At 40.4% G+C, this 12,330-nt stretch overlaps 1 protein-coding gene across 15 annotated transcripts in view; it reads left to right on the forward strand.

The window, feature by feature from the left end:
- The window catches only part of LOC122871139 (ELKS/Rab6-interacting/CAST family member 1-like), a 139,608-nt gene that overhangs the window by 4,245 nt on the left and 123,033 nt on the right, over positions 1-12,330 (forward strand). For 14 of the 15 annotated variants that reach the window (XM_044185843.1, XM_044185829.1, XM_044185835.1 and 11 more), the window contains exons 2-4: positions 5,495-6,357; positions 8,079-8,156; positions 8,447-8,602. In XM_044185843.1, coding sequence (XP_044041778.1) covers positions 5,860-6,357; positions 8,079-8,156; positions 8,447-8,602 — 732 coding nt within the window. In that variant the 5' untranslated portion in view covers positions 5,495-5,859. Of the gene's footprint in view, positions 1-1,478; positions 1,531-5,494; positions 6,358-8,078; positions 8,157-8,446; positions 8,603-12,330 lie in introns of all 15 variants that reach the window. The other variant, XM_044185831.1, reaches the window with a different exon arrangement.

Below are 12,330 nucleotides of genomic sequence, written 5' to 3' on the forward strand. Positions count from 1 at the left end.
GAAACACCAGCCGGCTAAGTATAGTTTGAGTAGTGTGTGTGTTCGTGTGTGTGTGTGTGTGTGTGTGTGTGTGTGTGTGTGGCATTGTGCAGTGTGACAGATGGATGTGTGGCTGTCACATAAATAGAACATGCTGAACACCATCAGGAATGCTGATGGAGAAAGAGAGAGGCAGTGAGAGAAAGTGAAAGCATCATGGAGACAAGTGAGAGTCAGAGAGGGAGAGGAGGGATTAGAGGTAGGAGAAAGAGCGATGGGGAAAAAGAAAATGAGTAAGAAACAGGTGTAAGTATTTTAATCAAACATCATCCTCTCTCATATTAGGTAACTAAAAGCCTCCCCATCATGTCTGCTTGGCTCTATCATAAGCTCTATATAGTGACATATTCATTTAAAGCCATTATAATCAATATTTTTATATGGGCAGTGGATCACATGACTACTTGTATGTGAAAGAGGTTTGCTAACTAACTGCTAGATGTGTAAATAAACAGTTTGCTGAGCATATCAACTTAAAAGGTGATAATAATGTCAATGTTAAGTTTTGAGTTCTTTATCTCTAGCCATGTTGGGAAAATTACTACAAATTTGAAGTCTGTTCTCTGCTGTGCTAACACATACTGGTTATCTACACAGGTACAAGGTGAGTACTTGGCATTCAACCACGGGGGCTTTCTTGGTAGCATAGTGTGATATTCTAGGATTTTATGAGGCCTAAGACAACATTGCGTGTGCGAGGACGGAGTGTGAAGAGGAAAGATGAGACATGCAGAATGTCTGTTAGTAGCAGTACAGGGAGGCAGAGGATGAAACACAGGGCGTTGTGTGTACTGGTGTTTCCTGTAGAGTGTTTTGTGGACATAAAGGGGATGAGGTTATTTTAGGTCTCAGGTTCACTCCTGGGCCTGTTTTAGGATCTGTTCCAGTAGGTACTGTGGTTGTAGTCGGGCATTTTGTGGGTGGATATTTACAGTACAGCATATGATAAAAGGCAGCTAAGCTGTAATTGCAACTATGCCCCAGTCAGATTTTGGCTAACGATCCTGATTTGTATCCTAATTTTTTCAGTAAAATCAGTCTGAATATTGATCTGATTAGAGCTGAAACGATTAGTCAATCAGTCCATTGACAGGAAAAGAATCAGTAGCAATTTTGACTTTTTTAAAGCAAAAATGGCAACAATTCACTGGGTCCAGCTTCTCAAATGTGAATATTTTCAGTTTTTCTTAGTCTTCTATGATATTAACTGAATGTCGTTGGTTTTGGTTTATTGGTCGGACAAAACAAGACATTTGAGGACGTCACCCTGGGCTCTGGAAAATTGGCGTGGTCATTTTAGTTTGCAGCACTAGATATGGCCACAACTGCCATAACATATTTTACCAGGGCACCGTATGCACAGTGACACATCAAATAACATTGCAAAGCATGAACTTGAATTTGACTTAACTCAAGGTCCACTTACTTGTTGTTTTCAGGGCTTTCAACTGCAGCAAACTCCATCTGCTGATGAAGACTACTGTTTCCAAGGTCAAAAATGAACTTTCATGAACTCTCAGTGTAGCACTGTTAAACAGATGTTTCTTACGGCAGCACCACATTGCTTTTTCACATTGGTGTGAAAGGACTAGAGGGATGGTAGGCCCCTTTACAGATGGGTCTTGGACAGTCATATGCTAGTGTTTTCTCAACCTCCTGATGCCAACTGCGTCATAGGTATGTTTGTTTGTGTGTTTCTTTCTAGTGGCGTTGATATTTTTGCATTTATTGTTTCTTCTTTTCAAAAGTCTTCCGGGAAATTCAGTTGAAAGCGCAGATTCATTAAAAAGTTTTCCAGAGTGGTAGGTTCATGTGAAATTATAAGCTTGAGGTTATTTTCATCTGACTTTCTGTTGCTGTTTGCAGTCCTTCTCCCCCAGCCTTCTCAGGGTCTAAAACCACCACAAATACATTCTCAACCTGTGAGCCACACTGGTGGTTTATTCATGTGACCCTTAGACTTGAACTGTAGAAAACACAACATGGTGTGTGTTGTGGTTTCCATGAGGTCCTCGAGCCAATAAAAATAAAAATAAGTGTCTGTGTGTGTTTAGCCTTGTGATAGATTGGTGACCTGTCCTGGGTGTGCAGTACCCCACCTTTTGCCCAATGCATGCTGGGATAGGCTCCAGCTCCCCATAAACAAGATATGTGTATTTATTGTTCTGTACCTCTTTCAGACTAAAGCAATGACCCAGGAAAAATAATGTTATGTTCCTAAATTGTGATACTTTGTTGCTGCCCTATGGTTGGACAATGGCAGACTCCTCCTGGTCACAGAGGGAGAGCTTGTGGATCTCCACTCGGAGAATATGAGCGGGGGAAGTGTTTGTTCTTTTCTACAACCAAGCAGAGATACCTTTGAGCAAGGCTCTTAACCGTCCAACCACTCAGTGCCAAACATAAACGAGCAGACGCAGGTCATGGCTGAAAAAGAGCCATGTGTATGTGTTCAATAAGTGCTTAAATAAAGTGCTCAAAAAGAAGATAGCCATACTGAACATTTTTTGCATTATAGGGAGAATTGGGACATGAGCATATATATTATGTACAGGTCAGCAGGTCCAAAGGGGGGGAAGAGGAAAGTCTCTCTCTCTCTCTGTCTGTCTGTCTGTCTGTCTGTCTGTGCAGATTCATATTGGCCTCAAATGAAGCATTAGATGTGTGTGTGTGTTCTTAGTGACATGATCACTCATGGCCACTGAGCTGATGTGCATGTGTGTTCATCTGTGAATGTGTCGTCTATTCACACGTTTGTTTGACTGTGGTGATATATCTATATTTGTGTATGTGTTTTGTTTGACAGATTGTGTAGATGTGCACAGTTTTTGCATGTGTTTGTGTTAAGTGCATATACTGTATGTAAATGTGTGTGTGCCTGTGCTAGAGGCCAGGTCTTGGCCTGTTTCTGTCCAGGTGTGTGGTTTTGGCCTGAGGGGAGACAGAGCAGATGGTCCCCTGTTTGCGTTTGAGTGTGTGGGGCTGTAACTGACTGCTTGTCAGTAACATCTCCCTGGCCAAAGATCTGTGCCTAGCAGAACATCAGTTGGAAAGATACACCACTGCAGGGCTATTACAGAGGGGGGTCGGGACCCAAAGTAGGGGTCGACCGAAGGGCTGCACAGTCAATCAGACTTGAAATGAAATGTTAACTTTTGTAGTTAGCAATTTGCAAGAGGCCGCATGTTGAAGGAAAGATATTTCAGACAAACTACTCAACAAGAAATGTATAGAATCTCTGTCACACTTTACAGCAATGTACTACCTTTATATCTTCTCTTTATATTAAAACTAAGCTAATTCTATCGCCCCATGAACGTTTATGTGTATGTTCAACTATTGTTAATAATGTCACTGTCACGATATCTGAATACTTATATCATTTTGTGCAATATTAGAAATTGGTTTAGACTTTTTGTTAACTGAAGCTCCAGAGTAAATGCAACAGCTTAAATTCCTACATCACTAACATTACAAACAGTAGTAAGCAATTTTAAGGTCAAAGCCACAGTATGTAATGTAAGTGCTTGAGGGTAAATATTCTTCTGCACTCTAAGATTTATCATGTGCTATAGAGAAGAAACAAGCCAGAGAAAAAAAGTTTTCATTCTTGTGTGTGCTGATTATTTTTTAAGCGGTTTAGTTCACTTTAGGTCATTCTACTAAGGAAGGGGAGAGTGTGGATCAGAAGGCCAATGTGTGTGTCCAATGGGTCATGTGTCCACTGACCTGAGGATAACATCACTGTCTCCAAGGATACCCAAATGGCTGAATGATGACTGCTGACCAGCTCACCATTGATTTTAAATAGCTGTAAATGTACTGTCTTTATCTAATACATTAACTGACTCCAGAGGTAACACTTAAGGTTGTATATAATAATAATTTTTAGTAGGCCTGTATTTACCGAAAATTTCTAAATTCTACACTGACATGTATTCACACCAAAGCTTTTCAGAGTCTGAAACTTATAAACAACTTTAAACTAAGTGCATAGCACATGGTGGGTAGTTCAGGGGGGGCTGGGAAATTAGTGCAGCCACCGAGGTATTTATCAGCAACATGTGTGAGCCTGTGTCCATAAATTATGTTAATTTTTTGCAAAAGTTAAATGTTACTGATTACACCTTTTTAAATTGGGTTCACAGAAGGCCGTGATAGGAATGATATTTTTCATTATTTTCACAGCTGTGTTAATTACAAGGTTTCTTTAACCTGATTGACTTAATCAGTTTTAATATTTAAGTTGTTGATTTCATCCACACACACACACACACACACACACACACACACGATATAAGAACATGAAACACACATGTTTGTTTCACTATCCCCGTGGGGGGCAGTTATTGACATAATGCTTTCCCTAGCCCCTTACCCTAACCTTAACCTAATTGTAACCTGTACCCTAAAACCAAGTCTTAGCCCTCAAAAAGCAGTCTCTACCCATGCAGACCTCAATTTTTGTCCCCACGGTGACACAAGTCCCCATGGGTTAGTGTGCATTCAGGTTAAAGTCCCCACCGGGATATACACATGAAGCACACACACATACACACACACAGACTTAACAGGCTGTAAAAGCATGTTTTATTTGAAACGTGGCAGTTTACATTCTTGGCATCTATTATCCATCCAATTAATAATGTAGCCAATAAAATGTCTATTCAGTGTGACTCATATTATTAACAGGAATAGGACAGATGAGCATTTATTTATCTTTAATTTTATTTTTCCCCAACATTATTATTGCAGAACAAAATGGATTAAGAAATAGATTTAATTGACTGAATAAAAAAAACATGATTATTCTATTTTAGTACATGGAACTCATCCAGCAGGCAAAGTAATTATTACCCTATGAATATTAAATCAGCTGATTGAATGTTATCTGCTATCACCCAGTTTATTATGGCTGCAGGACAGTAACTTTGATGTGGTGACCAGAGGTGGTAGGACATAGTGTGATCTTAAGAAGAAGGTGTAATAGGTGTTTGAGAGACAAAGCAGCCTGTGTGAGCATATGAACCGACACATTGGGTGACGCTTGTGCCTGTGGCAGAATTTGTGGATTAAGCCAAAGCTTTTTGACTGTAGTCTGTGAACTGAGCATATCAGCCTAACATATGTCTCACTTACTGTGTATGTGTGTACCTGTCAGTGTGGTGGGCATCTTTGATAAGTGATTATTGGCAAAGAGGGCAGATGATTAATTGATCCCTGTACATGATTTTCTGTTGAGCACCTAATGGATTGTTTGGCTACTTTTTTGGCCATACAGCAGTGCACAAAGTAAATACTGTACACAAAGAGATGAAACCAGTCTATGCTCAAAAGTAGGCTAATCAAAACCATAACCTGGTAAAAATCCAGTGTATTCCTTTGTACCTTAAGCGCAGTATATCATTGTTCCACTGATCACTAAGTCTTCGTCTCTTTCTCCCTTTCTTTTTAGGTGATCCCATCATCCTAGGCCTTGTGGATTAACTAGCTGCCTTTATCTAAAGGGATGCCCTATTGATTACTGCTTTCTAACAAATCCCATTGGTTACAGTGAGTGTGTTGGAAAGGCCTTGATCACAGCTATGTCAACACTGCATCAAGATATTTCAAGTCAAGAAGGACTACAGTAGAAGACTGACGGGAGTTTTCAGCTGTTACATTTAGTATTTCAGATTTTTTTGGGACATCTATCTTAAATGTTTTGCTTTTACTGATCTGAGTTTGTAATTCTGAGCATGTATTTTTGATTCACTTGCTTTATTTATTTGAACCAGACACTCTTTCATCTCTACTGTATACGCACCATATTCCCTTACCATGTACGGTAGCTCCCGTTCCGTCTCAAAGCTGGATGTTGTTGGATCCAATGGTAATGGGGCAGTGTCTGGGAGTCCTGGTCGCTCCCCACGCCTCCCTCGCTCCCCACGCCTTGGACACCGGCGAAACAGCAGCAGCAGCTCTACCGGCGGACTTACTGGATCCGGTAAAACCCTTTCCATGGAGAATATTCAGTCTCTAAATGCTGCTTATGCTACAGGCGGCCCTATGTACTTCACTGACACAGCTGATGATCCGGTCGGCATTGGGAGCCTGGGCAGTGGGCTGAACCCCTCGCTGCCCAAAAGCACCATGACCCTGGGCAGGGCTGGGGCCAGGGTACCCTACGGAATCAGGGCGGCCATCATGGGGAGCAGTCCTAATATAAACACTGGAGGAGGTGGTGGAGCAGTCATGCCCAGTGATGCAATAGCATTTGGGGGGGAGTTGCAAAACCAGCTTTCACAGGCGGCTACTGTGCCCCACTCCATGAGACAGGTGAGGCATCGCAGTGTTTTCTTCTTTTATTATTTACCTTGAAGTCAGCATTTTGCAAACTGAAATTTGTACCAACTAAATTTTAAATTTGGTCAATTTGGTCAATTTTGGTCCTCTGTGTTCTATTTGGGCAGGGTCTATCTACTTTTTCTCTTCAAATCATTATGCCTTAAATATTTTACATGCAGTTAAATATATGATAGAACTGAAATAAACTAATGCTACAAGAACAAACATTTTAAAAGCTGCCGTGTTGTGTGATTACTAAGGCACAAAATAACTTGATGATTTTGTTTTCTGGAAGTTACCCAGATGAAAATAGCGTTAAAGGAGTAGTTCCACATTTTGGGAAATTTGCTTATATGCTGTCTTGCCGAGAGTTAGATCAACAGATCAATACCACTCTCATATCTGTCCATTCAATATGAAGCTGGAGCCTACCAGCACCTCTACATCTTGTTTGTTTAATCCGTACAAAAACCAAAGTGTAAAAAATGACTGGTTGCAGTTTTATGGTGGGTTTTGTGCAGGATTATTTCTTGGACTGAAACTTCTCTGCTGCTCATGGTTACGACAAGATTCTAGGAAGTCACTGCTCCCGGCCAAGAAATAACCCCCCATAAAACTACAACTTGTTGTTTTTTACCTTTGGATAGAGCCAGGCAAGCTATCCAATCTTTGTGCTAAGCTAAACCAACTATCTCCAGGTTCCAGCTTCACATTGAACAGATAGATCTAAGAGAGGTGTCAATCTTCTCATTTACGAGTTCTTGGTAAGAAAACGAATAAGTGAGTTTTCCAAAATGTTGAAGTATTCCATCAAAAGATAAGATAAGTTAGTTCAGTCTATTTTCTGGGCATGAAAACATGAATCCTCAGCAATATTGCATTATCTTTAAAGAAAATTGCTCTAAAACAAAACAGTTGAGCTCAAATAAAGTTTAGAATAAACTTATAAAGATAAGGAATGTGTGGATGAAATTGTTTCCGGTTGTTGATAATCTTTGTCTCACCTTTGAGCGAGGAGTGAGGAGTCTGAAGTAAACATAAAAATAAAAAAGATCAAATCAATTGCGACAGCAAACAAACTGTTTTGTCACACATATATTATCCACCCATTCAATGTTGGAGGGGATGTGAGTGGTTCTAGGCATTTAAGCTAAATTCAGATAACAAGATTTTTTTCTTCACGCTTGAAGTCACGCTTCAACTAAATAAAATAAGAGTTGTGTGGGTATTCATACAGTATGTTTAAATAGACAAAGGTCTGCCCTCCCACTTCCTCTGCACCATTAGTCATAACCTGAAAGCTCATCTCTCCAAGATGTAGCTCTCCTTCCTCACCCATACCTCCCTCCTCCACTTGTTTCTAATTATTTCTTAAACAAAAACTCCTCTCCTTAACTCTCTAAAGTTTTCCTCTGTTGTATGTCACATTCATGTACTGTATGTTATGTTTATTGTGAGGATGCTATGACTCCAAAGCTTCTCAAAGTGCTTCACATACAGTATTTGAGTCTCTCTTTCAATATTTGATTCCTCATATTTGTGTATGGTATATTTTTCAGCACCAGCAGTGGCTTTCAGAAGGAGTAGTTCACTCTTAGTAGTGGCAGCTGCAAATAGACAAAATGTTTATAACGCAAGAAGTGAACAAAAATGATGATAATGCTGGTGTCAAACATTTTGCACTTATACTGTATGTGTCTGTGTGTTTGTAGGTGAGAGATGGTGCGATGTCAGACCTACAGACACAGTTAAGAGAAGTGCTGCGAGAGAACGAACTACTACGCAGAGAAGTATGGACACATGCAGACATACACACACCTCTCTGAAGATATATCCATTTATTTTACAGTTTATCGTATCTTATTTTGTTTGTTTACGCTTGTGTTCCTCTGGGAATTCTACTGTCCTGAATTTAAAACAAAGATTATTGCTATAAGGACAAACTAAAAGCCAGTAAATTGAATAACTATAATAATATAATATTAGGGGGCAAGTAATCAATGGTCAAGGATTCCTAAGGTCCTAATAAATACTAATAAACATTTATTAAAACAAAGTCACAATGTTTGATGTCTTTTAGCTGGAGGCTAAAGAGTCCAAGTTGAGCTCCTCTATGAACTCCATTAAGACGTTTTGGAGCCCAGAGCTGAAGAAAGAGAGGGCACTGAGGAAGGATGAAGCCACAAAGATGACCGTGTGGAAGGAACAGTACAGAGTGGTACAGGAGGAAACACAGGTAGGAAAAAGGCGTCTGTGTGTGTTTTTCTGTGGGACAAAATCTTTGACAGTGACTTGTTTGTATCTCTGGGCTGTCTTTGCTCATTGCTCAATGTCAAAGCCCAGTAACAAATGAACAGAGATGGATACGTCAACAGCAATATCCTGACCAGGGTTGGGTTAATTTCATCGTCATCGCAGCTAATCCTGGACCTGCAAAGTCAGGAAATCCAAGTTAGAAATTAGTTTTAGCCCAAACCTTGTTAGTTTTTGCTTTGGATAGGGTTTATCCTTTACTACCTGTGATATAGTAATTCTACTCAGTTTTGTCTAATTTATGGACCGGCACAGAGGGGAGCATACCCTGATCATTTTGTGAACTGTTCTGGTGGATTTGTCTCGCTGCTGTAAGGCGGCCTTGAAGACGGGTAAACAGATGAAGTGGGTTGGCTGATTGGGGACTCCCAGCTGTCTGTTGGTTCAGAAGCCATCTGGATGAGACGGAGACACAGCTAGTCTGGCAGGAGGCCGCAGTATTATACAAGAGATGACATGCACACATACACTGACTCATTTCACACGCTGCGATCTTGAAACCAATGCGGAAAGTGCTCAGTCCTCACTACATTTATTCAAGAAAATTATTTAAGAAAATTATCACATTTACATTTCAGTCATTAACTGGTGCTCTTATCTCCGCATATGTGTGTGTTTGAGTTTATTTGGGACTCCCAAGACAAATTCAATGTTGAAGAAATATGTTGATGTAATTCACTTTGTGGAATTACATCAACAGATATTAAATCACTCACACAAAATTTACAGCCAGTTTGGTGTGTGTGTCTGTGTGTGAACATGTACAGCCAGTTTGGTGTGTGTGTCTGTGTGTGAACATGTGCAGTATGCGATTGCCTGTGTGTATGCATCCATAAATTTCTGTCTAATTTCTGTGTGTCTTTGTGTGCACACTTATTCAAAGTGAGAGAACAAAGGAACAGATGATAAGTTGATCAATCTATCATGTATTTGGCCTCCCGCCGCCTGAAAAATCCTCAGTTGCCTTCACACTTATACACACACTCCTCTTTGGGTATGTGTGTGTGCTGTTATAGTAAGTGAATACACATGTTGAGACATGTAAGAATATTTTCTGATCCTTAATGTTGGGAAACTTGTGATATACTCTCTCTCTTTCTTAATGTCTTTCACTTGCATTCCCTTACTTTCCTCCAGACAAATCACAGCCTTTTAACCAAAGGCATCCTTTTCATTTCCTGCTCTCATTATCCCGTCACTTTCCTTCTCTTCACTCTCTCTTTTTCTGTTCTTCTCTGGCTTTTCTCCATCCCCTTGCTCCTTTTTTTTCTCTCTTCTTACTCATTCTCCTTCTCTTCTTCTATTTCTGTCATCACATGGTGAGTCAGCGCTCACTTTCCTCCCTCCCTCCTACCTTCCCTCCTCTCTCTCTCTCTGTCTTTGCCATCATCTTTGTGTTAGAAATTGAATTAAGTTACCTCCCGGTAATTTTGGGATATGTGCTTACAGACACACACGCACACACATGCACGCTGTGGAATGCACATCTTGTCTCCAACCTCTGTCCTTCCTCGCTCCCTCCTTCTTTCCTCCACACTTCCTCACTTATTCACCTCCTCCTTCATGCTCGGCCCACTATCTTCACTTCTCTTCCGCCCGCCTCTGTCTTTATCGCTTCCTCTCCTCCTGTCTGCGCTCCCTTTGCATGAATCCTTTCCTCTCATATTCTTACAATGACAGACATTCCTAATCTCATGTTTGTACTTGTTAGGCACAGGGCTTTGTAAACAAGATCCAATAAATGCTAAAAGGGTCCACAGAGCTGGTGATAGATCTTTCTGGGTTTGTCACTACAAGCGACACCTTTCACATACAGAAATTTGATCCATGGTAAGTATAAAATATTTATTAGTGCAGCTTTAAGGTTGAGCTGAGTAATTTTGCAGATAGGCTGCTGGTGAAGGCAGTGAGAGCATTGAATACAAAAATACTGAGTTATGTGACATCAGGAAAGCAAATTCTGCATGTTCATGTTAACCAACCTGGTGGGTGTGTGATGCTTCTTACTAAAAGATCCCAAAGTGACAAGAGTGAACAGGCTCCAATGTTAGAAAGCCCAGTGTTCTCAGGATGGAGTGCATGCTCACAGCTGTTTGGGAGGAAGATTGTATTTTGTTTTACATTATTGCTTTCTGTCCGCAGAAAAGTGAATTAAAAACAACAACATTAATTTCTTCTATCAGATAGGAGACTCTTTTTCGTTTCCCCACTGAGCTTTAAATTATTATTCCCTCCCTCTATACTGCCAGTTGCTTTCTCTTGTTTCGCTTCCCACATCCAGTAATTTTCTCCTACCACACCTTCCGCTCATTGTCAGCACACTCTCCATCTCTTTCTCACTCTTTTTCTCTCTCACTGTTTCACTCCCACTTTTGAACTCTCTCTCTTTCACTGCCCCTGTCCTTCTCTTCCCTCTCCTCGCTCTCCATCTGGGCCTGTGGAGCGGTTTTGCCACTGAACTGAATTCAATACAACGGACACACCCTGTACTAATAAATCCATTGATCTGAGCACAGATGCCTGCTGTATGTAGCCTAATAGTGTGGTCAGTGTTGTCTGTCTCCTTTGTCACTTTTAGTGCACTGCCTTGCTTTCTGTTGTGTGTGTGTGTGTGTGTGTGTGTGAGTGAGTTCATCCAATTTGTTCCACCTCTTTAATCACAGCAGGTAAGTACAATGTGTTGTGCAGAAAGAAAGAGAAGCACAGAAAAAAATAAAAACAATAAAGGAATGTCTGGAATGCTAAAGGAAAGCTTTACTTTCTTTTTTCTTTCTGTCTGACTTTTCTTCTCTGTTAGTTTTTTCTTTCTTACACAAAAGCACACACCTTTCTATCTCTTTTTTCCTCTTCTACACTCCTAAAAGCAATCCATTTGCAAGCAGAAGGCAAGCAGCAGTTAACATTCATGACTGTAAACATGACATCCAGGGTTCAACTCATTCCAACTTATTTTATGTCTGAAATCTAAACAAAATGATCAAAATAAGGTGTAATATGATATTAAAATTAAAATGTTTTCCTAAATGAATTTAAGAAGAACCATTATGTTTTTGGACAAAGTGTGTGCTTCTTGCTCTCTGTTCTACATCGTTTATCCCAGCAATGAATCATACCAGCTGAACAGTAACCACTCTGTCCATTTCTGGGGCTGCTAGATTTAATCTATCATCTACTGTACTCCAGGCGAGCCATGTGACGTCAGAACTGTGTGTGTGTGTGAGAGTGAGAGAGTGAGAGAGAGAGAGAGAGAGAGAGAGAGCGAGAGAGAGAGAGAAAGGTGACTAGGCTTGGTCTGCAATCTCAAACATGTTCCAGGAGTGTTTGAGACTGTACATGAGTGTGTGTATGTACATATGCATATACTGTATTTAGTGCATGACTGATACTTCGTTTAATTTGGACATATGCATTTTTAGGGGAAGCAGTTGCCAGCTGTGTTTGTGTTTGTTTGTGAAGGAGAGAGAGAGAGAGTACTGTACCAGGAGGGAATCTGTGTCCTTGCGTGTCTGTGTGCATCAGGACAATTTGTATACACAAGTGTGTGTCTGTGGAGGTGCAATATTCACAGCTGCCTTTATGTTTATAATTATAGATTTCTATTTGCGTGTGCGTGTTAGTGTATATACAGTATGTGCACATGGAGACAGACAT

This window comes from Siniperca chuatsi, linkage group LG23 (assembly GCF_020085105.1).
Source record: "Siniperca chuatsi isolate FFG_IHB_CAS linkage group LG23, ASM2008510v1, whole genome shotgun sequence".
Taxonomy (NCBI): domain Eukaryota; kingdom Metazoa; phylum Chordata; class Actinopteri; order Centrarchiformes; family Sinipercidae; genus Siniperca; species Siniperca chuatsi.